Source organism: Rhinolophus sinicus, linkage group LG07 (assembly GCF_036562045.2).
Source record: "Rhinolophus sinicus isolate RSC01 linkage group LG07, ASM3656204v1, whole genome shotgun sequence".
NCBI lineage: Eukaryota > Metazoa > Chordata > Mammalia > Chiroptera > Rhinolophidae > Rhinolophus > Rhinolophus sinicus.
In genome coordinates this window covers 62597310-62621592 of record NC_133757.1, presented here as the reverse complement: position 1 = coordinate 62621592, position 24283 = coordinate 62597310, and the positions used below count along the sequence as shown (strand labels likewise).

The 24283-nt window shown below is 43.7% G+C and overlaps 1 protein-coding gene across 1 annotated transcript in view; it reads left to right on the top strand.

Annotated features, from left to right (window-relative positions):
- FRMPD2 (FERM and PDZ domain containing 2) overlaps positions 1-24283 on the top strand; it is a 153760-nt gene that overhangs the window by 30030 nt on the left and 99447 nt on the right. The window contains 3 exon segments of the mRNA XM_074338698.1: positions 16552-16677; positions 18205-18362; positions 22617-22682. Coding sequence (XP_074194799.1) covers positions 16554-16677; positions 18205-18362; positions 22617-22682 — 348 coding nt within the window. The 5' untranslated portion in view covers positions 16552-16553.

The window sequence follows — 24283 nt, the reverse complement described above, 5'->3', positions numbered from 1 at the left end:
GTTAAATGAGGCATGGCTGAGGCAAGGGTGTGGGGAAAACCTCACAGAGGAAGCTCAGGCCACTGCTACCGTAGCCCACATGAGAGGGTGGCCCAAGCAGAAGCACTGAAGAGCAAGGGCATAGGCAGAACTTCTAGGCTGGGCCAGACTGGAGTGGAGTGGCTGCTGGAAGGAGGAGGCCAACAGCGACAGTCCATGGAAGACTGGATGCACCGCAACTTGGGAACTTATGAAAGGGAGACTGAGGAAGATCCTGAATGGGCAATAGGGTCTCTGGTGGAAAAGGAGACTTTTAGGCTACTCGATGACCATGGAAGCCTTCAGAGAATGGAGTCAATACAGAGGACTCAGCCCATGGAGGTGAGACCCAGGAAGGTGCACGAGAGATTCACCCAAAAGCTGTGCCCATTGACCGGACACTTTCCCTGAGCATCTTCACTGGTAGGAGGACTGGATTTATCTGTGCGGTGGGATCCCTCCACCGTTTAGATGGTTAATGATCTCCTTTTTAGTGCATGGTACAGCAGTACCTCACCCACCAGATTGTTTAGAAAAACTTGGAGAAAAGCCCAGAGGCATCACAGTGTGCTGGTGAAAGGCGGATGATGACTATTTCATAGCTTGAGGTTAATATGCATAAAGCACTCCGAACGGTGACTGGCATACAGTTAGTACTGTGAACTGTTTATTTGCATTTTCATTGGAAGTATCAGCTGGCTCTTAAATGGAATTTGCAATAGTACACAGAGTTAATGTGAATGTGAGTCTAGGTTGCTTCATGAGGGCTGGTGGGTTGGAGAGGAGTCCCTGAAGTGTCCCCAAATAGGTTATTCCCGATTTGAGTGAAGGGTTGTGGCTAGGACTGCCAGGGAAATTCAGAGTCTGGCCCTGGTTCCCAGGCATTGGTGCTCTCTCAAGGCACCAACAGCATGGTGAGCAGATCATAACATTCAGCTGTGACTCGGGGGGCAATTGGACAGGGAGTTTGTATACAGAAAAGCAGAAGGTGCATATTTTTTTTCTGCAGTAGGATCACATGTGTGCATTGCAGCACGTGTGACAGTTTTTGTTTTGTTTTGTTTAACGGAAAGGATGATAAACAGTTTGCTGACACTTACTTTTGGGTTTAGGGCTGCGTTTAATGTGAAAGCTGTGGCCCTGACACTTCCAACAATGAGAACAGAAACTTCAAGTCTCAAGGAACTCTTAACTCTAACAACCGAGGGGTGCTTGATTGGTGAACTTGATCAGTTATGTGGTTTTCTAGATGTTGAACGCTGTCAACCCTAGATGGGAAGAAGCAATGATTGGGCCTTTTAGCTGGTAAGCATTTGTTGGCAGGGTTTCAGGATAACTCTCTTCAGATGAATTTAACATAACTGATGAAAGTTGTTTGGTTCATATTTCAAGAGAGGAGGTGGAAATGGAGTACATTTTTCTTGAATTTACTTAAAAATATTTTTAGTAGGGCAATGCTTGAAATTGTTTTAAGCTTTTTAATTGTAACATGGATACAGAAAACCATTAAACCATTACAACAAATATGTAGCTTAATGAGTTATTAACCATCATCCAGGCCAAGAAATACAACTTTGCCAACCATTCCAGAAACCTTCAATATACTGTCTCAATCATAATCCCTTTGTTTCCCAAAGGTAACCATTATCCTGACCATTACAGTCATCACTTCCTTTTCTAAAAAATAATTTTATCCCTCAACGTGCATTTCTAGACATTATGTTTAACCTTGCTCATTTAAAAAAAAATTGGTAAGTCTTTTAATTACAGGTTCCCCTCCATCCCTTTATTTATTTTTTTGAAAAATATATTGAGATATAATTCACATACCATAAAATTCACTTTTTAAAAATGTACAATTCATAATTTTTTTGTATGTTCACAAAGTTGCGTAACCATCAGCACTTATTCCAGAATATTGTCATCATCCCCTAAAGAAATCTTGTATCCATTTAGCAGTCCCTCCTCCAAACCCCTGCCAACACTAGCCTACTTTCTGTCTCTATTGATTTGCCTATTCTGGTTATTTCATATGAATGAAATAGTATAATATGTGGTTTTTAGTGACAGGCTTCTTTCACTTAGCATAGTATTTTCAACGTTCATCGGTCTTATATGGTATAGATTGTGGTGATAGCTTTATGGGTATATACTTATCTCCAAATTCATCAAGTATATATGAAATATATACAGCTTTTGCATGTCAGTCATACCTTTTTAATTGCTGGAATAGTATTTCATGGTACCATGGTTTGCTTAGTCATTCACCTATTAAGGAACATTTGGGTTGTTTCCAGTTTGGGGCTATTACAAATAGAACTGCTGTGAACATTCGTATATAGGTTTTTGTGTCAACATAAATTTTTATTTCTTTCTGTCCAAGAGTGCAACTGCTGGGTAGAAGCTAATTGCATGTTTAGCTTTATAAGAAACTGCCAAACTGCTTTACAGTGTAGTTGTACTATTGCACACTCCCATCAGCAATGTGTGAGTAATCAGTTTCTCTGCATCCTCGCCAGCGTTTGGTGTTGTCACAGTTTTTTACTTTAGTCATTCTGATAGGTGTGAAGTGACACCTTATCCTAATTTTAATTTGCATTTCTTTAATGGCCAGTGATGTTGAACATTTTTTTTTAACTTCTTTGTCATTTGCATATTGTCTTCGATGAATACTTGTTCATGTCTTTTGCCCATTTTCTAATTGGATTGTTTGTTTTCTTATTGGTACGTTTCAAGAGTTCTTTTTATTTTATTTTCATTTTTTGCATATCTCAGCTTTTCTTTTTCTTTTTTTATTAGTTTCATGTGTACAAAACATTGCAAACAAAACATTTCACCCCTCACAAAGTGATAACCCCCCAATCTATTGCCCCTCTGATATCGTATATATCTTATTACAATTCCATTGACTCTGTTCCCTATGCTGTACTCCATATCTCATGCCTGTATATATTACATTACAGTTGATATACAATATTACTCAACTTCAGCTTCAGGTGTATAGTGCAGTGGTCAAGCATCTACACCATCCATGAAGTGGTCTCCCTAATAAGACATGTGCCCATCTGACACCCTACAAAATCTTTACATTATTGATTATATTCCCCAAACTGTCTTTCATATCCACTGTGGCAATACTGTAGTTACCAATTTATGCTAATCCTTTCCCCTTCTTCCTCATCCACAACCCCTCCCTTCCAGCAACCATCAGTTTTTCCTCTATATCTCTGAGACTATTTGTTTACTTTGCCCTTTTACTCAGTTCTTTAGATTCCACATATAAGTGAGATCATATGGTATTTGTCTTTCTCTGACTGACTTATTTCACTTAGCATAATGTTCTCTAGGTCCATCCATATTGTTGCAAATGGTAAGATTTCATTCTTCTTTATAGCCAAGTAATACTCCACTGTATAAACGTACCACAGTTTCTTAATTCAGTCATCTACCGATGGGCATTTCAGTTGTTTCCAAGTTTTGACTATTGTCAATAGCGCTTCAATAAACATAAGGGTGCATATATTTTTTCGAATTAGTGTTTTGAATTTCTCTGGATAGATACATAAGAGTGGAATTGCTAGGACGTAAGGTAGTTCCATTTCCAGTTTTTTGAGATACCTCCATACTGATTTCCATAGTGGCTGCACCAATCTGCAATCCCACCAACAGTGCACCAGGGTTCCCTTTTCTCCACAACCTTACCAGTACTTGCTGTTTGTTGATTTACTGATGATAGCCATTCTGACTGAAGTGAGGTGGTATCTCATTGTGGTTTTTATTTGTATTTCTGTAATGATTAGTGAGGTTGAAGATTTTTTTAAGTCTGGTGGCTATGTGAATGTCCTCTTTAGAGAAATGTCTCTTCATGTCCTCTGCCCATTTTTTAATTGGGTTGCTCATTTATTTACTGTTGAGCTGAATCAATGTTTTATAACCTTTGGATATTAACCCCTTATCAGATGTATCATTGACAATTATCTTCTCCCATCCGGTAGGCTGCCTTTTTGTTTATTTGATGGTTTACTTTGCTGTGAAAAAACTTTTAAGTTTGATGTAATCCCATATGTTTCTTTTTTCTTTTCTTTTTTTTTAAATTTTATTATATTAAATTTATTGGGGTGACAATTGTTAATAAAATTACATAGATTTCAGGCGTACAATTCTGTATTACATCATCTATAAATCCCACTGTGTGTTCATCACCCAGAGTCAGTTCTCCTTCCATCACCATATATTCGATCCCCCTTACCCTCATCTCCCACCCCCCACCCCCCACCCCCCTTACCCTCTGGCAACCACCAAACCATTGTCTGTGTCTATGAGTTTCTATTTCTCATTTGTTTGTCTTGTTCTTTTGTTGCTTTTGGTTTATATACCACATATCAATGAAATCACATGGTTCTCTGCTTTTTCTGTCTGACTTATTTCGCTCAGCATTACACTCTCAAGATCCATCCATGTTGTCACAAATGTTCCTATATCATCTTTTCTTACTGCCGAATAGTATTCCATTGTGTATATATACCACAACTTCTTTATCCATTCATCTATCGAAGGACATTTTGGTTATTTCCATGTCTTGGCCACCGTAAACAAAGCTGCAATGAACATTGGAGGACACGTGTCTTTATCTCTAAATGTTTTCAGATTTTTCGGGTAGATACCCAGGAGAGGGATTGCTGGGTCATATGGCAATTCTATTCGTAATTTTTTGAGGAACCTCCACACTGCCTTCCAGAACGGCTGCACCAGTCTGCATTCCCACCAACAGTGTATGAGGGTTCCTTTTTCTCCACAGCCTCTCCAACATTGTTACTATTTGTCTTGTTGATGATAGCCATTCTGACTGGGGTGAGGTGATATCTCATTGTGGTTTTGATTTGCATTTCTCTAATGATTAGTGATGTTGAGCATTTTTTCATATGTCTATTTGCCATTTGTATGTCCTCTTTGGAGAAATGTCTCTTCAAGTCCTCTGCCCATTTATCAATTGGGTTGTTTGTTTTTTTGTTGTTGAGTTGCATGAGTTCCTTGTATATTCTGGATACTAGCCCATTCTCGGAGACACTGTTTGCAAAAATCTTCTCCCATTCAGTTGGTGGCCTCTTTATTTTGTCAATGGTTTCTTTTGCTGTGCAGAAGCTTTTAAGTTTCATATAGTCCCATTCGTTTATTTTAGCTTTTACTTCCATTGCCTTTGGAGTCAAATTCATAAAATGTTCTTTGAACCCAAGGTCCATAAGTTTAGTACCTATGTTTTCTTCTATGCAGTTTATTGTGTCAGGTCTTATGCTTAAGTCTTTGATCCATTTTGAATTAACTTTGGTACATGGTGACAAATAGCAGTCCAGTTTCATTCTTTTGCACATGGCTATCCAATTCTCCCAGCACCATTTATTGAAGAGGCTGTCTTTGCTCCATTGTATGTTTTTAGCTTCTTTGTCAAAAATTATCTTTCTGTATTTATGTGGTTTTATTTCTGGGTTCTCAATTCTATTCCATTGGTCTATGTGTCCGTTTTTCTGCCAATACCATGCTGTTTTGATTATTGTAGCCCTGTAGTACAAGCGAAAGTCAGGAAGTGTGATACCTCCATTCTTGTTTTTTTTTTCTTAATATTGCTTTGGCTATTCGGGGTCTTTTGTGGTTCCAAACAAATCTGATGATTTTTTGTTCTATTTCTTTAAAATATGCCATTGGGATTTTGATGGGGATTGCATTGAATCTGTATATTGCTTTGGGTAATATGGCCATTTTAACTATGTTGATTCTTCCAATCCATGAGCACGGAATGTCTTTCCATTTCTTTGTGTCTTCTTCAATTTCTTTCAAAAATGTCTTATAGTTTTCAGCATATAGGTCTTTCACATCCTTGGTTAAGTTTATTCCTAGGTATTTTATTCTTTTTGCTGCAATTGCAAAAGGAATTGTTTTTTGTATTTCTTTTCTGAGATTTCATTGTTAGTATATAGGAAGGCAATGGACTTTTGTGTGTTGGTTTTGTAGCCAGCAACTTTACAGTATTCGTTGATTGTTTCTAATAGCTTTTTGGTGGAGTCTTTAGGGTTTTCTATATATAGCATCATGTCATCTGCAAAGAGTGATAATTTAACTTCTTCATTCCCAATTTGGATGCCTTCTATTTCTTTCTCTTGCCTGATTGCTCTGGCAAGGACTTCCAACACTATGTTGAAAAGCAGAGGTGATAGGGGACATCCCTGTCGTGTTCCTGAACGTAGAGCAAAGGGCTTCAGTTTTTCTCCATTAATTATGAGATTAGCAGAGGGCTTGTCATATATGGCCTTTATTATGTTAAGGTATTTTCCTTCTATACCCATTTTATTAAGTGTTTTAATCATAAATGGATGTTGTATCTTGTCAAATGCTTTTTCTGCATCAATTGATATAATCATATGATTTTTGTCCTTTATTTTGTTTATGTGATGTATCACATTGATGGATTTGCGTATGTTGAACCATCCTTGTGCCCGGGGATGAACCCCACTTGGTCGTGATGAATAATATTTTTAATGCATTGTTGTATTCGATTTGCTAGAATTCTATTTAGGATTTTTGCATCTGTATTCACCAGAGATATTGGTCTGTAGTTCTCTTTTTTTGTGTTGCCCTTACCAGGTTTTGGTACCAAGGTAATGTTGGCCTCATAAAATGATTTAGGTAGTACTGTCTCTTCTTCAATTTTGTGGAACAGTTTGTGCAGGATTGGTATCAGATCCTCTTTGAAGGTTTGGTAGAATTCACTAGTCAAGCCTTCTGGTCCCAGACTTTTGCTTTTGGGAAGGTTTCGATGACTGATTCAATTTCGTTACTGGTGATCGGTCTGTTTAGATTTTCCAGTTCTTCTTGGTTCAGCCTAGGAAGGCTATATGTTTCTAAGAACTTGTCCATTTTTTTCTAGGTTATTAAATTTGTTGACATATAGTCCTTCATAGTATTCTTGGATGATCCTTTGTATTTCTGTAGTGTCCGTGATAACTTCCCCTTTTACGTTTCTGATTTTGTTAATCAGTGTCTTCTCTCTTTTTATCTTAGTAAGTCTAGCCAAGGGTTTGTCAATTTTGTTAATCTTTTCAAAGAACCAGTTCTTTGTTACATTAATTTTTTCTATTGTCTTTTTGTTCTCTATTTCATTTAGTTCTGCTCTAATTTTTGTTATTTCCTTTCTTCTGCTGACCTTGGGTTTTACTTGTTCTTCTTTTTCTAGTTCTTTAAGGTGTACTATTTCGTTATTTATTTCTCTGGGTACCATTTGCTTGGAGTGTCAATTTCCATCCTTTCACTTTGAGTCTATGCTTGTCCTTGTAGCTGACATGTGTCTCTTGGAGACAGCATATGGTTGGGTTTAATTTTTTGATCCAGTCTGCTACCCTGTGCCTTTTTATTAGTGAGTTCAGTCCATTTACATTTAGGGTGATTATTGACATGTGAGGATTTCCTGTCATTCTATCTTTGGTTTTCTGGTAAGGCTGTGTCTCCATTGTTTCTTTGCCTTTTTGTTGTTGTCTATTATTTCTGTGTGGTGGTATTCTATGATGTTTCCCTCTGTTTCTTCTTTTATTACAGTATATGTTTCAGTTCTGTATTTTTTTTTTTTTTGAGTGGTTACCCTTAAGTTTATGTAAAAGAAAATTTGATATTTAGAGTATTCCATTTTCTTCAGCACGCTTACTTTCTCCATTCCCATATTCCGGTTCAGGCCTTTACTCTCCCCCTTTTTGAGTTTTGGTTGCCACAAATTGTCCCTGTTGATGGTGGTCGAATAGCCTCCTTTAGTATTTCTTGTAGTGCAGGTCGTGTATTAGAAAATTCCCTCAGCTTCTGTATGTCTGGAAAGGTCTTTATTCCTCCTTCATATCTAAAGGATATCTTTGCTGGATATATTATTCTTGGCTCATGATTTCTCTTTCAATAGTTTGAATATTTGGTTCCACTCCCTCCTGGCTTGTAGAGTTTCTGCTGAAAAATCTGATGATAATCTAATGGGCTTTCCTTTGTAAGTTACCATCTTCTTTTCCCTGGCTGCCTTGAGGATTCTTTCTTTGTCGTTGATTTTAGACAGCTTCAATACAATGTGCCTTGGAGAAGGCCTGTTGGGATTGAGGTAACTAGGTGTTCTATTTGCTTCTTGGATTCGAGGGTCCAGTTCTGTCCACAAATTTGGGAAGTTCTCATCGACAATTTGTTTGAATATATTCTCTGTTCCCTTCTCTCTTTCTTCTCCTTCTGGTATGCCCATTATTCTTATATTGCTCTTTCTGATGGAGTCAGAAAGTTCTTGTAGAGTTCTTTCATTTCTTTTAAGTCTCAAGTCTCTTTTTCTTCCATCTGTGTCATTTCCAGGTTTCTATCTTCGATGTCACTGATTCTTTCCTCCATCTGGTCAACTCTACTACCTAAGCTGGTTATTTCATTCTTAATTTCTTCTATTGAGTTCTTAATCTCCAGAAATTCTATTTGGTTCTTTTTTAAAATTTCAATCTCTTTCGTAAAATGCTCATGGTGTTCTTTGATTGAGTTTCTGAGTTCATTTAACTGCCTATCTGTGTTTTCTTGTATCTCGTTGAGTTTTTTCAGAACTGCAATCTTGAATTCTCTGTCATTTAAGTCACATATTTCTGTATCTTTAAGTGCCTTTTCTGGAGATTTTTCACTTTCTTTCTGAGCTATCTTGTTGCCTTGGTTATTCATGGCGATTACTGGTTTACTATTTCTCTTCCTAGACATCTACAGGAGTGACTTCTGCCACAGGTTGATAGGAAGCGGTCTTTCTTTTGTTTTCCAGTACTTGTTGGTAGAATGTTTTATTATTTCTCCAACTGCAATTTATTTTTCTTCTCCCACACGGTAGTGCTATGTTTTCTCTGCACTATTCCAACTTCTCACACAATGGGGGGATTCCCTGGGAGACGGGCTTTTCCTCTGTTAATAGTTTGTCTAGGTCACAGGGCACAGTGTCCCGGTGGGTATGCGGAGAGCTTTTGATGCTCCAAAGCTCTTCCAGCTCCTGATTCAGAGCCCGTATATTTCAGCAGTTCTGTTTACTCCTGTAGGGATCCGCCCAGATAGGTGGGGCCAGGGGCGGGGTGAGTTGTGAGAGGTGGCCCAGAACAATGGCGGCGACCACCACAACAGCCGGTCCTGCTTCCACAGCTCCCTCCCCGTTGCCGGAACTAGTTGGGCTGTGAATTTGTGTCTGCGGTCCACAGTTCTCAAAACAGCAAATTTTCTGTTGTTTTGATCTGACACTGCTACTGTTTCACTTCTAGCACCGGGCACGTGGGGGCGGGGCAAGCTCTGGGAGGGTAGGGAGGGGGCGGCTAGTCTCAGTGCCAAAGGCTCCATTCTCTGCTCGGCAGTGAGGGCTTAAACCACCGTTTTCAGCCTTTTTCCCTCAGTCTTTTCTCCGAGGTCTCTGCTGTGAGCGTTGGGTTCAGCCATGTTATATGCTGTCCCCTCAGCTCTGTGGAGCCCTGGAGGACCCCTAGCAGTCCGAGTTCTTCCCTCTCCCACAGCTGCGGTAGCTCCAGGAAGCAGCAAGCTCAGAGCACTGAGCTAGGTCTGCGTCCTGCACCCGCGCGGCTCCGTCTCCGCGCACTTCTCCCTTTCCTTCTCCCCCCACTCTCGCGAATCTCCCACCTGTAGGTGATTTCAGTCGGTAGTGGGCCTCTTCGTCTTGTCTGTCTGCTGTGCAGGGAGTCCTTTGTGGAGTTTTTGGTGTTCGATTCTTTGTAAATTCCAGGGAAGCTTTACAGAGGCTCACCTCACGCCGCCATTTTTCTGGACTATTTCCTTTATTTTTTCTTTTACTTCTCTTGCCTGAGGGGATATATCATTAAAAATATTACTCAGAGTAATGTCTGCAAATTTACTCCCTATATTTTCTTCTAGGAGTTTTATGGTTTCAGGCCTTATATTTAAGTCTTAATCCATTTTGAATTTGTTCTCATATATGGCATAAGGAGGTTGTGGGGACAGAGCCCCAGAAAGTAGTTTACAGGCTCTCGGCCTCACGTGGAAGGGTGTTGGCTCGGGTGGTGAATGGCCGTCGGCTGTGGCTGATTGGCTGTCGGCTGTGGCCGGTTAGCCAATTGGCCGCTGGTATAACTGCTGCAACTATGGAGGGCCGAGGAGAGCGGAAGAGGAGAGCCGGGAGAGAGGAACAGAGGAGAGAGTGGAGGAGAGTCATCGGTCGGTCGGTTGGCGGAAAGGCGGACGGCAGGTCACGCGTCCGGTGGGCCTAGCCTCCAGTGAGACCATGGTGGTGTGGCTCCCCTACCTATGGCTCCGTGGGTGTTCCTTTTTGGCCTCACCATATCCTGCGTTCTTGTGTGGGGAGCGGGAGCAGAGACCCCGCAGGCCGCCCCGCCTGAAAGATGGCGCAGCGAGAAGGCCTCCGCGCATGACAAATGGCGCAGCGAGCAGGGTCTCCCGCACGACAGAGGTGGTCCAGTTTCATTTTTTGCATGTGTCAGTCCAGTTTTCCCAGTACCATTTATTAAATTGACTGTCTTTACCCTAATGTAAATTCTTGCTTCCCTTGTCATAGATTAAATGACCATATATGAATGGATTTATTTCTGGGCTCTCTATTTTGTTCCATTGATTTGTCTGTTTTTATGCCAGTACCATGCTGTTTTGATTACTGTAGACTTGTAGTATAATTTGTTGTCAGGTACCATGATACCTCCCACTTTGTTCTTATTTCTCAAGATTGCCATGGCTATTCATGGTCTTTTACGGTTCCATATAAATTTTAGGATTATATGTTCTATTTCTGAGAGAAATGTCATTGGTAGTTTGATAGAAATTGCAATGAATCTATTGCCTTAAGTAGTGTTGACATTTTATATTAATTCTTCCTATCCATGAACATGGTATGTGTTTCCATTTATTTGTATCTTCTTTAAATTCTCTCTCCAGTGTCTTATAATTTTCTGAGTACAGGTCTGGATGCCTTTGTTTCACTTAGTTCCATTTCTAGAGGTTTCTTGTGATCTTTAATTTGGAACATGTTTCTTTGTTTCCTCATTCTGGGTGTCACTCTGTGATTGCTTCGATGTATTAGGCAAATCACCTATGTCTCTCAATCCTTGCTAGGTGGTCTTATGTAGTATGTGTCCTCTATATTCAGATTGCACAGTTTCCCTATTGTCCTGTCCAGTGTGTTTTAGAGGTGTCACTGTTGTAGTTGATCTTCAATTGCTTTTGGCTTTTCTGGGGGTGGGATTGACCCTCAGGCTGATTAGCTGGGAGAATTAGCGCTGCTCACAGTGTATGAGCTGCTGTGCAGAGGTTGACCCCCTCAAATGAGGCTTGGCCCCTGTGGGCTCTTGTGCCTGTGAGAAATTTCCTTTGAGAGTGCCGCTTGTACATTCAACCAGGTATTACTCTGGTCTGTCTCTGGCCTCTGGGTGTATTGGTTCTGGTGTCTCTTGGGCGGGGCTCCCACTCAGGGCTTTTTCAGCCCTGTTACCAGGCTGTGCTACCTGGTAGGTGTCTCAAAGCTGTATGCCATTGGATGCTACCTGTGCTGGACCAGGAGTCATGTGGGGTGGTCTCTGTGAATTGAGGCTGCCACGAAAATTGTTCCTGTGGCAGTTTAGCAAAAGGCCCAGAGTCCCCTAGGCCTGTTGCCACCTTACAGTTACCCGTAATGTCTGACTATTGAAAGAGGCTCTTTAGGAGTGTGTGTCTGGCTATTTGACCCAGTGTTAAGGGTGTCCTCGGCGATGTGGCACTAGCAGGGCAGGGTGGAATTCAAGTGAGTTATGAGATATGATTGGTGGTATTTAAGACATTAATGCAGATCCAGGTCTTATGCCAATATCTGGCTTGTGACCCTTTTGTACAGTCTCCCAAGGGCACTACAGTTAGCCTCCACCTTGCTCTCACAAATTCCCAAGAGCTGCTCCCGAGTGGCTGTGGTGTAGGTTTGGGGTCACTGAATACCATGAAGATGACCCCAGGGCTCTGTGGACTGTCTGCTGTTGTAAATAACCTTTTCCACAGTTTGTGGCAGTCATGTCCCCCTCTCCCCTGTAATGCAGCTGTAGGCGGGCTAGGTGGTTTTACAAGTGGGTAGAGGCTGTAGTCAGTGTTTTTTGCATTTCAGTGTAATCTCAGCTCCTGGACCAGTGTTAGGCCCATGTCCACTTTGCAAAACAAAAACAAAGCAGGGAAAAAACAACACCAAAAAACAAATACACCCTCACAAAAAGTTGATAAACAATGATCAGACAGGAGAAACAAAAATATGTAAGAGACAAAAACACCAGAACAAGGCGGAAAAACAGTAACCAAAGCAATAATAAGACAACAAATCCAGGAAAAAACAAAACAAGAAAACAGATGAAAGAAAAAGAAGAAATAGGAACAGAAGAGATGAAAGAGAAAGAAAAATAAAAGGATAAAAAGAAATAAGGAAAAATGGTAATAATAAAAACAAAAGCGGAGGGCTGGCCCGGTGGCTCAGGCGGTTGGAGCTCCGTGCTCCTTACTCTGAAGGCTGCCGGTTCGAATCCACATAGGACAGTGGGCTCTCAACCACAAGGTTGCCGGTTCAACTCCTCGAGTCCCGCAAGGAATGGTGGGCTCCGTCCCCTGCAACTAAGATTGAACAGGGCACCTTGAGCTGAGCTGCCTCCCAGATGGCTCTGTTGGTTGGAGCGCGGGCTCTCAACCTCAAGGTTGCCAGTTCGATTCCTTGACTCCCACAGGAATGGTGGACAGTGCCCCCTGCAACTAAGATTGAACACGACACCTTAGGCTGAGCTGCCGCTGAGCTCCCGGATGGTTCAGTTGGTTGGAGCGCATCCTCTCAACCACAAGGTTGCCAGTTCTACTCCCACAAGGGATGGTGGGCTGCGCCCCCTGCAACTGGCAACTGGACATGGAGCTGAGCTGCGCCCTCCACAACTAAGACTGAAAGGACAACTTGAAGCTGAACGGCACCCTCCACAACTAAGATTGAAAGGACAACAACTTGACTTGGAAAAAAGGCCTGGAAGTACACACCTGTTCCCCAATAAAGTCCTGTTCCCCTTCCCCAATAAAAATTCTTAAAGGGGGGGGGGCAAAGAAAAAAGAGAAGAACTAACATAAAAGAAAAAAACCCACCAACAACAAAATAAATAAAAAATAAAAAGCAGAAAAGGAAAAGAAACAAGAAAAAAAGAAAAAAATGGCTCTCCACCCACATTAATCTGAAGGTCGCTCAGCAACAGTCTGTGGGTGACTCTGCACCAGTTATGTTGAGGGGAAGGGCCCAGTACCTCATGCACTGGCTTCCCCCTCAGGCTCACAGTGAGCTGCCCACAATTGGCTGTCCTGGGCTCTGGGGGCGTGCTCGCCACCAAAAATCCCCACAGGTTGCTGCGGGCTGTCCCCTGCTGCAAAAACCCTCTGTGGCCTGTGGAGGTGGGGGCCAGGCACCAGAGGCCCATGGTGTCCCCAGCAATGCAGCTCTAGGTGGGCGGGGCCGGCTCCCAGGGCACCATGGGATGTGGTCAGTGGCCTCCACCAAGTCCCAGCAGCGTTTGCTCCTGCACTGGCAACCAGCCCACACAAACGCTCCACGAATGCCTTGGCCAGATGGAGCCACCTCACAGCGCCCAGCCCAATTCAGGAGAACTCTCAGCCTCTGCCTGCCCCAATCAGCAGCCCTCGGGTCAGGCAGAGCAGCCCGACAGCCATCACCACCCTTGCACCGCAGACCAAGCCGTGCGCAGAGCCGGGACCTAAAGTAGTGTGTGGGCATGCGCATCTCAATCAGCAGCGTCTCCCAGCCGGAGCACTCCTGCCAGTCAGGCCTGTCCCTAGCAATGGATCACAAGCCCTGTGCTGAGCCGGTACCCAAGGCAGCATGCGCACGCACACACGCACAACTGCGTGGATTCCACCAGGCCCCTGCGGTCCTGAACCTGACCATCTGTGGGAGGGCTTAACCCTGGAAAAATGGCGCCGTCCTGTACACCACTCATGTGTAAGCTCCACACAGTGGGAACAATAGTCCCAAACCTGCAGCTCTTGCGCCACAGGCGCTCAGTTCTGTCTTTCCTTGTTGGCTCCTGGGCCTCCACCTGGGGAGTCAACTCCTCCGCCTGGGACCGGGTGAGGGCCCCACGGGAGGATGACTGGGCCTCTAGGTGCCTTCTGGCCCACCAAGTTGAACAAAGAGACTCCTCACTGATTTCTACTGCCAGCTATCATGGAACTCTCCTTCCCAGCAAAGGGACTGTGGGCTGGGGAGCCCGGCATGGGGCTGGAGGGTCCCAACAGAAGAATCCTCTACCACTGAGGTGCCCCTGGCAGGGTTCGCCCTCTCTCTGTGGGCCTGGAGTTAGCCTGCCTCACGTCTCCCTCCCTCCTACCAGTCTCCACGTGGTGGCCTCGTCTTTAAATCCTTAGTTTAGAGGTTCTGTTCAGCTAGTGTTCACATGAATTTCACGGGTGAATGTTGTATAAATTATTTGTAATTTTGGTATGATCCAGGGAGGCAGTTGGCACAGTGCACGTCTTTTCCGCCATCTTAGCTCCTCCTCCTCTCAAGAGTTCTTTATATATTCTATATATCTGTACTTTGTTAGATGTGGTTTTCAAATATTTTCTCCCAGTCTGTAGCTTATCTTTTCATCCTCTTAACAGTGTCTTTCTCAGAGCAAAAGTTTTTATTTTGATGAAGTCTAATTTGTCCATTTTTCGTTTTATAGATTTTGCTTTTGGTGTCAAGTCTAAAGAACAGTTTGCCTAGTCCTAGATCCTGAATATTTTCTCCTAAATACTTATAGTTTTATATTCTATATCTATAATCCATTTTGAATTAACACTTGTATAAAGTGTATTTTCACAATGGATCTAGCACTATTTCTTGAAAAGACTGTCCTTTCTCCATTGAATTACTATATTGAAATGATGATGTCAATTAACTAGCTTGTGAGACTTTAATGTTTTTTTTTCTAGTCGTAGAGTGATTGAAAATAAAAACATTTGATATTTTTGTAATATATTTTATTTTGAGATTCAATGATTTTCTATTTGAGAATCATAATCTTGTCCCTGTGTTTTTTCTTTGAAAAGTAGCTTTTCATTGTGGTTATGGGGAGTTAGAAATATATAGACAGTTTGTAAAAGCATATAGAAATATATAGAAAAATAAACAAAATATATAATACAATATTATATATAATAAAATATAAAATAAAACATGTATAATGTTATATATAGAAAAATAAAACATGGAAAAATGAAAAAAATCATATAGAAAACTATAGAAAGTTAGAAAAAAGCAGAATGGGAATGCCTAGTCCATAAGTTTCAAACAAAGTTTTAAAAAAGAAATAATAGGAAGAAAAAAAGAAAAGAGAGGCAAGGGAGGGCCTGGACTTCAGCTGTGATCATTTTTTGTAGGTTACCTTGGAATGCTTTTCTGTCTGTAAATGGCATCAACAGACCCTTCTTCCCAGACTCCTTAGGATAAGCAACATCTCACACTTAAAAGCTTTCTGCCCAGGTCCTGCAGCAGCGCCTACCTGGTCTCCAGAGAGAGGTGGAAGGGCAAGTCTTTCTCCTGGGAATCTGTCTCTCCTGAGGCCTATGTAGGGAGCTGAGCAGCTGGTGAGTGGAGAGCCTGGATTAGCATGTTGGATGGAGAGATGGGTGTTCTACAATGAGCGGTCCACCCCACCCCCAACACAACACACCCACCCTCCATCTCCATGATCCCTGGCTATAGAAAGATCAGTGACTTAAAGGATTAGAAAAAACCTTCCTGGCGGCTTCCTGCTGCCACCATACCTGGAGATTAATGGGTGGCAGCTTTGTCAGGGGGGACAGACATCTAAATGTCAGCTTTGATTTAAAGGAGCGCTTCTAAGAAGACAGGGAAGAGACATCACCCTTCTTCACCCCCTCCTTCAGCAAAGCAGTCTTGTCCTTTCCTGTGAGTCTGCACCTTTTCGAAACATGGGGCTTACTATTTCTTCTACTGATTCTCACTCTTCAGGCAGGTGTTGGTGATCCTTAGAGACAAGGCTGATGCTGGCACCAAATCCAACTTTGTATGTGGAAGCTGGAGAGGAAAAGACATGAATCATGTATTAGAGGCAAAAAAAAAGTTGTTAACCCACTTTCCCAGACAGATAGGGGAGCAGGCAATGGACACTACCCTGGCATAGGTAGCTCTCTGCAATGGGACATGCCCAACTTAGAGAGAGGTGCCATTCTCATGGTTCATTTGTTCATTCATTTATTCACTTCACCGTTCATTTGAGAGTTTATTTATTTATTTGTTCATTCACTGAGAACCAACTAGCCAGCCAAGCCAGACCCCTAATGAACATTTCTTTAGCTTCTCCTTGCGCTTGGCCCTGTGTCCAACTCTGGAGACATAGGTGACGAAAACATGGGGCTCATGCTGTGCAGGAATCTGGACCGTGCCTGGGCTGGAGTGGTGAGGGCTGGCCCAGATGCACTTCTGAACATTGCAGGGGCTCTGCCACACATTTGTCTTTGCAGGCATGAGCCCAGTCTCTGTGACTCTCGCCAGTGCCCTGAAGGTCAGGGGTGAAGCTCTGTCGGAGGAGGAAATCTGGTCCCTCTTGTCCCTGGCTGCTGAGCGACTCCTGGAAGATGTCCGTGAGGGTAAGAGAGTGTGTTTGTGTCTGGGGCCACTGAGTCTTGAGAGGGTTGAATGTGAAGCTTCCCAAACAAATACATTTCTGGGTGCTGCTTCTCCATCTGTTATCAGTCTGAGGTATTATAATGAGTAGGCAATTGGCACACACCCATGGAGCTGTGCTGGGAGGGTAGGCCTGTCTCTTGCACCCATGGCCTGCGGCAGAGTTGAAAGAGAGGTGTTGCTTCATGGTGGCCAGGGAGATAGCAGCTGCAGCTCTATGGCCTCTTGCAACACTGGGCAGTCTGGGCATAACCAGAGACAGGGAAGCCCCCACACTGTCTCCTTCTAGACACTGCACTAGCTTTTGTTCCATTAGGAGATAGAATCCACACACTGGGTGGTCTAAACAGGGAAAGTTAATATGAAGAATTATTAAACTCCAATTGAAGAGTACCTGTAAGATATGAAGAAACTCTACAGAGTCCCCTAGGGCCGCAGGCAGTCTCAGTGAGAGACAAACTTGAAGTGAAGTCCCTTCCCCAGGTTAGGGGTCCAGTCTACGGACGAACTGGGCCTGTAGCTCATGATGACCGGGAAGTTAGCTGCCTTGCCAGGCCATAGTAGGCCTGCAGTCACTGGACAAGACAGGCACAGGCAATCATCAACAAGAGCTCTGGAGCTGGTGCAGGTGGGAGGCCTGGAGTGCGCGTTTGTGTACATAGGGTGACTACTTGGCCGAGAGGTGGGCAAGGGACTGCGCATCCTGGGCAGGTGTCCGCACAAAGCGTGATGGGGTGTCCTCACTCACATCGCGGACCCCTCAGAAACATCAGGAGAACCCGCCTCCAGCAGTGTCTCTCCAGCGCCCTCTACTGCGAAAGCTGCACGTGACGCTCGCTGTGAAGGAGAGATGATTAAGGGACCGAGCAGTTATTGAAAGATGGATTTGTAGCTAAGAGGCATTAAATTGACAAGTGGAACAAACACGGAGTCCCCACAATCAGGTGTCAACTCAGAAGTCACACGTGCTTGGCTGCTGGCAGCCCAAGTGTGATCGCACATGCACAGTCAGAACGACAGGTGGCAGCTCCCAGGATGAAGGGGGAGCTGTGCTCTTGCACCTTCAGCTCTGTCTTCTCCTTGAGTGTTTACTCCCTCTCCCCACCCTGGATGTTCAGTTGCACAGCTACAGAACACCCAGAAATCCAGCTGCCTGGGTCCCTGGGCTGGCTCTAGAGAAGTCCGGCTTGTGCCAATTTCCAGGTGGAGCTGACTTCTCTTTACCTTTCATCTTGAGACTCTTAGGCTGAATTTGGATACATTTGGATACAGGTGCTAGTTTCCCCGCCACCACTGCAGCCGCTTTTCTTGACACATGCTCCTGTGCACACATGTATCAGGGTTGAATTTGTTCCACTCCGTGTTTGCCCTGGGTTAGCTCACAGCCCATCCCAGAGCAGGTACTGCAAGGCACCCAGTAGGCACAGTCCCACACATTGCCCTCCAGATGGTGGCCTGGTCCCTACACTTCATCATTGCCTTGGTTCCAGGTTCCTCCGACTATGTGGTCTGCCCCTGGTCAACCTTGCTTTCTGTGTCCGGAAGTCTTTCTTTCCAAGGCCATATTTGTCACATAGAGGCTGCTCCTTTCAAGGCCCCTGAACTACTACAGCGACAGAGCTTCAACGAGCAGCCTGATCTATCTCAGGTAAGGTACATGGCGTCTCTGAAGCACATCTGGGCCTGTCCTCTGGGAAATGCCTGATCCCAGGTCACCCCAGCTTCCAGTTCAGCCCCAAAGAACACAGAGGCACAATGGGTTTAAAGAACTTTATTCCCAGGCTTTCTTGCCCATAACTTATTAACTCTTAGATGTAAATAAGTCAACTTCTCTGTGTACCAATTTCTACACCTGTAAAGTGGTGTTAAGATGACCTAATCCATTAGCTTATTATAAATATTCAACAAGAGTTGGAAAAGCTGTGGATAAATGGTCTGGCACATTGGTGCCATTGACAGCATGTAGCAAAACTCTAAAACAGACCCAACAAGTCCTCCACTAGGAATTTATCCTAAAGCATGAGTAAAGATTTAATTGCAGCAATGTTTATTGTATTGTTGACATGAATGATAAACTGGAAACAAGCTAATGTCCAATGAGAGTGGATGTGAAACAAAACAGTATTAAAATGAGACTGTAGAAAGTGATTTAATGACTTGAAAAGTAATTAAAAATATGCATATACAATTTGATCCTAGTTGGAGAGAGAGAGAGAGAGAGACAGAGAGAGAGAGAGATCTGAAAATATATAAACCAAGGTGTTTGCAGTGATAATCCTGGATGGCAACATCGGTGGTGATTTTTGTTTTTCCATGGATGTATTGTGTTTCTGAATATCAAAAAGTTCTAGTAAACATTATTTTCAATTTTGAAAAGAAGAAATTCAAAGGAGCAAATGATGTAAGGCAGACACACAGCACTGGGCAGGACATAATGGGCATTTAATTGATGAGGTCTGTTCCATTTTCCTTGTTATTTCATGGCAAAAGTGTAGATCTGGAAATTCCACTCCTCTCAGAAGCCATCCCAGAACAGGGCTCAAAGAATAGGGCCTCAGTGGCTTCCAGGTTTGGATTGTTTGGGCCCATGTGTCTCCAATTCAGATCACAAAAGTGAAAGCATCAGAGTCCCAGTTGCAGTGGCCCTGGCTGTTCCCCACTGGCAGTCACAGCAGTACTCCAGGCCCCTACACCCTTTCCTATACTGCCAGGATCCCACGGGTGAATCGCTGGACACCTGTGCTGGACACACACTTGGATGCCTCTCAGATTCCCTCTATTTGGGTCTTAGGCAATGTTCCACCCACACCATTTTACCTACCATGCTCAGGACTCAGCTAAAATGCCACATCCTGAGCCATGGATCTGAGTCTCTGAGTGACTGAAGGAGCCTGCTGATGTAATGTGAACATGTAGGGGAGCTAATTTCCTTTGGGGTGGACCTCAACTAATGGTAAATTACAGATGGAGGGAACTGAGGAGAGAATTCTCCCTTCATTTCTTTTCTGGGACTTCTTCAAGATGGGTAAGTCTTACAAGCCTTCCAGAGAAATCCTGAGTGCTTCCTGCTATACATTGTGGCTTGTTACAAGGAGGTGGCCAGCGTGGTGATCTGGCACATCACACCTGTCTTTATCTCCCTTCCCCTTTATTCTCACCCACATTATCCTGGGCTTACAGCTCCTAAATGAAGTATCAGCACTTAATCCTTGCCTCAGGCTCTGCTTTCTATAGGACCTGAGCTAAGGCAGACCTGGAGAACTCCTGGGATCCTTTCCTGTCCCTCCCAGCACTCACTGGTGAGGAATAGACATCACCCTCCTGACCACCGCTGGCCTCCACTGAATGTCTTGTGAAGGTCCAGTCGCTCCCCTGCTCAGAGCATCCTTGAGCCAAGATAAACTGGAATAAAATATCCTCCTCCCTCCTGTACACATTCCTCCATGAAGAGGAGTGAGGGCTCCAAGATTTTCGAGGCTAAAGGAATTGGCAGAGCTAAGAACTGAGGAGGTGTGTTGCTGAGTCTGAGCCAGGAAGATAAGGGTTTAAGATAAGTTTAAGCTGGGAGAGGGTCACTGTGGGAAGGGACCAAGTCCTGATGAACCAAACATCCATTTTTGTTGGTAGCTTAACTATCTACGCTTCTGAAGCACGGCATGTGGGAGTGTGGCTTAAGAGGTGGAAGGCACCAGCCTGGAGCCCTGTTTATTAGGCCAGCAGGCAGGGTTAAGTGGCCATTCTTTCTCTTACAGCATCTCTAACACTCAGTTCTGTATATTACTCTTTTCTTCCATTCATCACAGGCTTCTCTCTGCATCCAGCTTGGCTTGGATCCTGTGGGGAGTGGGGTGAGCAATTAGAAAAGTGACCTCAGTAGATGTTGTGTCCAGAATGCTCCCCCTGTTCTGAGGTTGGGGAACGTACCCTAACTCTTCTCCTCAGACCAACATTCAGCTCTAACCAACACACTGAGACATTTTCCCCAATGTTTGGAGTGTTAGTCCCAGGTGAAGGTGGAGGTGTGGGTAGGTCTCTGTTTAAAGTCAACTTATGCCACTATCACTCCATTTCATGTTCGTGACAGACATCACCAATCGATCATGACTTTTTTTCCCATGGAGTCGGGAGTTGCCTTCAAAATCCTTCCCACCACTCTTCTCCAGGCAGCATCTACCAATGGGCTGGATTTGGAATTTGGGGTGAAGCCTATTGTCATTGTTACCATAGGCCTAGGGAGGACACTTTAAGATAGAGCCCATGGAATCCAGGTAAGTTCCCAGGTGTGGACAATGCCTCTGGCAGTGCTCCGGATGCTGCTGTGGCATCTGCTCCGAGTCATTTCTCTACAAATGGGGGTGCAGCTTTTGTGAACTTCCTTGTAGGTGTCTAGTCATATTCATCAGAGGGGTGGATGGCTGGTTTACGGGTATAATTTCAGACAAAGTAGATAGCTAATTGGTACATGTAACACTGGGCACACGCCCTTGACCTAGAGATATAAAAAACAAAACCAAATCCACTTGTATTAAACTCAGTGGATTGCTCAAGTAACCATGCACTTTTATATACCATATTTCGTTAATTCAATGTCTCCCTTCCAAAGTCCCAAAAGTCATTTCCTGAAAAGAGATCTTAAAGGGAATGTATCTTCTCAGTTATAATAAAAGCCTAATAAACGTTTTTTGAGGACTTCGTGTGATCCAGAGGCAACATAACCAAGTGGCTCAGGGCAGGGACCCTGGTGACTGGGTTCACGTCTAGGTTTTAGATCTTACTTGGGCAAGTTCCCTAACTTGGCTTTGTTTTAGTTTCCTCCTATGTAAAAAGGGGACAATTAATATACCTACTTTAGAGGATTGTGGTGAGGACTAAATAAGTTAATATAGCTACAAGATTTAAAACAAAGCTTGGTTTAAGTGTTCTCTGTCTAATAATAACAATGATAATTATTATTATTACCATCTCCAGGCACTCTTTCCCGCCCCCCCCTTCTTCTGCCTCCCACTCCCACTCCAGTTCAGTCAGCTGCTCACAGCTCTCAGCAGCTCCCTGCTCATGATGGGCACTCATGGCAGCCCAGCTCCAGGGAGAGCTGTTCACAATCTTAGCTGTAGAGGGCACAATTTACTGGCCCATGTGGGAATCAAACTGTGACCTTGGCATTGGGAGCATGGCGCTCCAACCACCTGAGCCACCGTGCTGGCCCTCAAGCCACTCTTTATTCAATCCTCAGGAATATTCAGACAGAATAGTCACTTTAAAGATGAAGAAACTGGGGCTCAGAGAAGTCAGATAATGCTCTTCCATTTCATTACATGGCTTTCTGACAACTTCTGATGCTTTTGAATCAGGCTGGACCATACTGTGTCATGTACAGATGGCTTTGGCTATAAGAAACAGAAAGCCTAAAATATAGTGTCTAGAACCACAAGTAATTATTATTTACTTAACAAGAAGTCTAGGGATTGGTCAGCACCTCAGTCATCCAGGATCCAGGCTGTCTGCTTCCATTCAACCCTCTTTAGGTGCTTGATTTTTGTTCTTATGCTTGTCTCACAGTCACAAGATGGCTGCTGTGATTCCATTTATTACATCAGCATTCAAGGCAGTAATAAGGAGGGAAGAGTGGGACCGAGTCACATGTGTTCTTGTCAGTAAAGAAAAGCTTTTTCAGAAGCCCCTTACTTTTCTTATGTCTTTTGGCCAAAATTGGGTGTTATGGTCATTGTGGCTTTTAGCCACTAGAGTAGGCAGCAGAGGAGTTTTAGGGAGTTGCCACTGCTTGTGGGGTATGCAGACAACAGTGTCTGCCACACATGGCAAAGGAATTGTGTTTTGTTTGCAGGACCACGGAAGAACAGAGGGGACCAAAACCTAATCCTGTGCTTTTTCTCTTGGACAGATGCTCGTCTACTCTTTAGGAACAACCCTCTACTGGTCAGCAGGGTTTCACGTTCCACCAAATCAGGTCTGTAAACAAGATACTTAAAGTCTTGCCAGGCCATGTCTTTGGATTACTTAGAAGTTCTCTGCAGGGTAGGGGCTATATCTGCTGAGCTGTGTGCCACCACTCTATCCTCCTAGGTTCTAAGAAGGCATTACCAACTGATTACACAACCGCTCTTGCTGAGTCCAGAGGCAGCCTCAGAATCCTACTCAACACGTCACTGCAGACAGTCGCAACTTAGGATTGGCAAGCAAGATAAGACTTATTTGCCACCTCTGCTCAGAGGAAGTAGCAAGCTAGAGGATTTTATAGGTACTGAAGGTACAGGTTTATAAAACAGGCTTTTAAAGCAGCCTTTCCTGAAGTGAGATGCTTCCCTGAAAACGGGTTCTGTGCTCAAATGATTTGGGGAAACACTTCCTACAATGTCTTCCTCTCAAATATTTTTCAGAATGGTTTATTAAAGACTGAGGATTAAAGCATACAAAGCTTTTAACATTTTTTATCATAGCATTTTATAAAATTTTTGACTACAGAATATGTGTGAGTGTGTAAATTTTCATTTGACACTATAAAAATTCCTCGAAAACCCGTGTGACAAGAGCACATGCTAAAGAATCCCTCCCTCCCTCCCTCTCACCACCCTCTTTCCTTTCCTTTCCTTCCTTCCTTCCTTCCTTCCTTCCTTCCTTCCTTCCTTCCTTCCTTCCTTCCTTCCTTCCTTCCTTTTTCCTCTCCAATTTAACATCCCAGTGCTGCCCAGTGTTCTTTTAAAACAGACACCAGCTCACATCCCTCCTCATGTGAAATCTTCCGTAGCTCCCACTACCCATGGAGTTCATTCCACTTCTCGGCAGGGCACACCTGGACCCCAGAATTGGGTTCCCACCTGTGGCTTTGGTACTCTGCCATAATTGGGGCCGGTTTCAAGGGCATGTGGCCTATGTAATAGCACAGTGTCCTGCACTTACAAGCTTGATTTAGTGCTCTGCTGTCACTGTCTTGAAATTCTTAATCATTTTGAATAAGGGACCCTGCATTGTCATTTTGCTCTGGGTTCGGGGTCTGCCCATAGCCCCTTCCTTTTAGACAAATGCCAACCTTTGCGTACACTGCTCCCTCCACCTGCAGCTCACGCCTCTATGGTTCTCCTGGTTAACCCCAGCATGGCAAGAAATGGCTGTGCAGCCTTTATCTGGAAAGTGACTTGCAGCGTGGGTGAGCAGGAGAAAAAGCCTGATTTTGAGTCTGCATTGAAGCCTTCCCCACATAATGGTGGCCATTTAAATATCTATTTTTTTCTTAGTGTGTACATGTACCATGAAGTTCAACCAACAATTACTGACCTTGTGCTGACTGCTGGAGATTCCAAAGTGAAAAAGACACTGTCCTTAGGTTTCTGAAGCTCACATTGTAGGGGGACGGCCCAGTGAGAGTCACCTAAATAATCTGAGAAAACAGTAGGTTGCCCAGGTGCAGTCAAAGGCTGGTCCTTGGTTTGGTCTGGGTGCTTGGCCTAGGTGGGAATCCACTTGGTTGAGCACTTGTTTTCCATAAATATTTCAAACGTGTGTGGGATCTTCGTGTAACAAGAGCACATGCTGAAGAACCCCTTCCTCCTT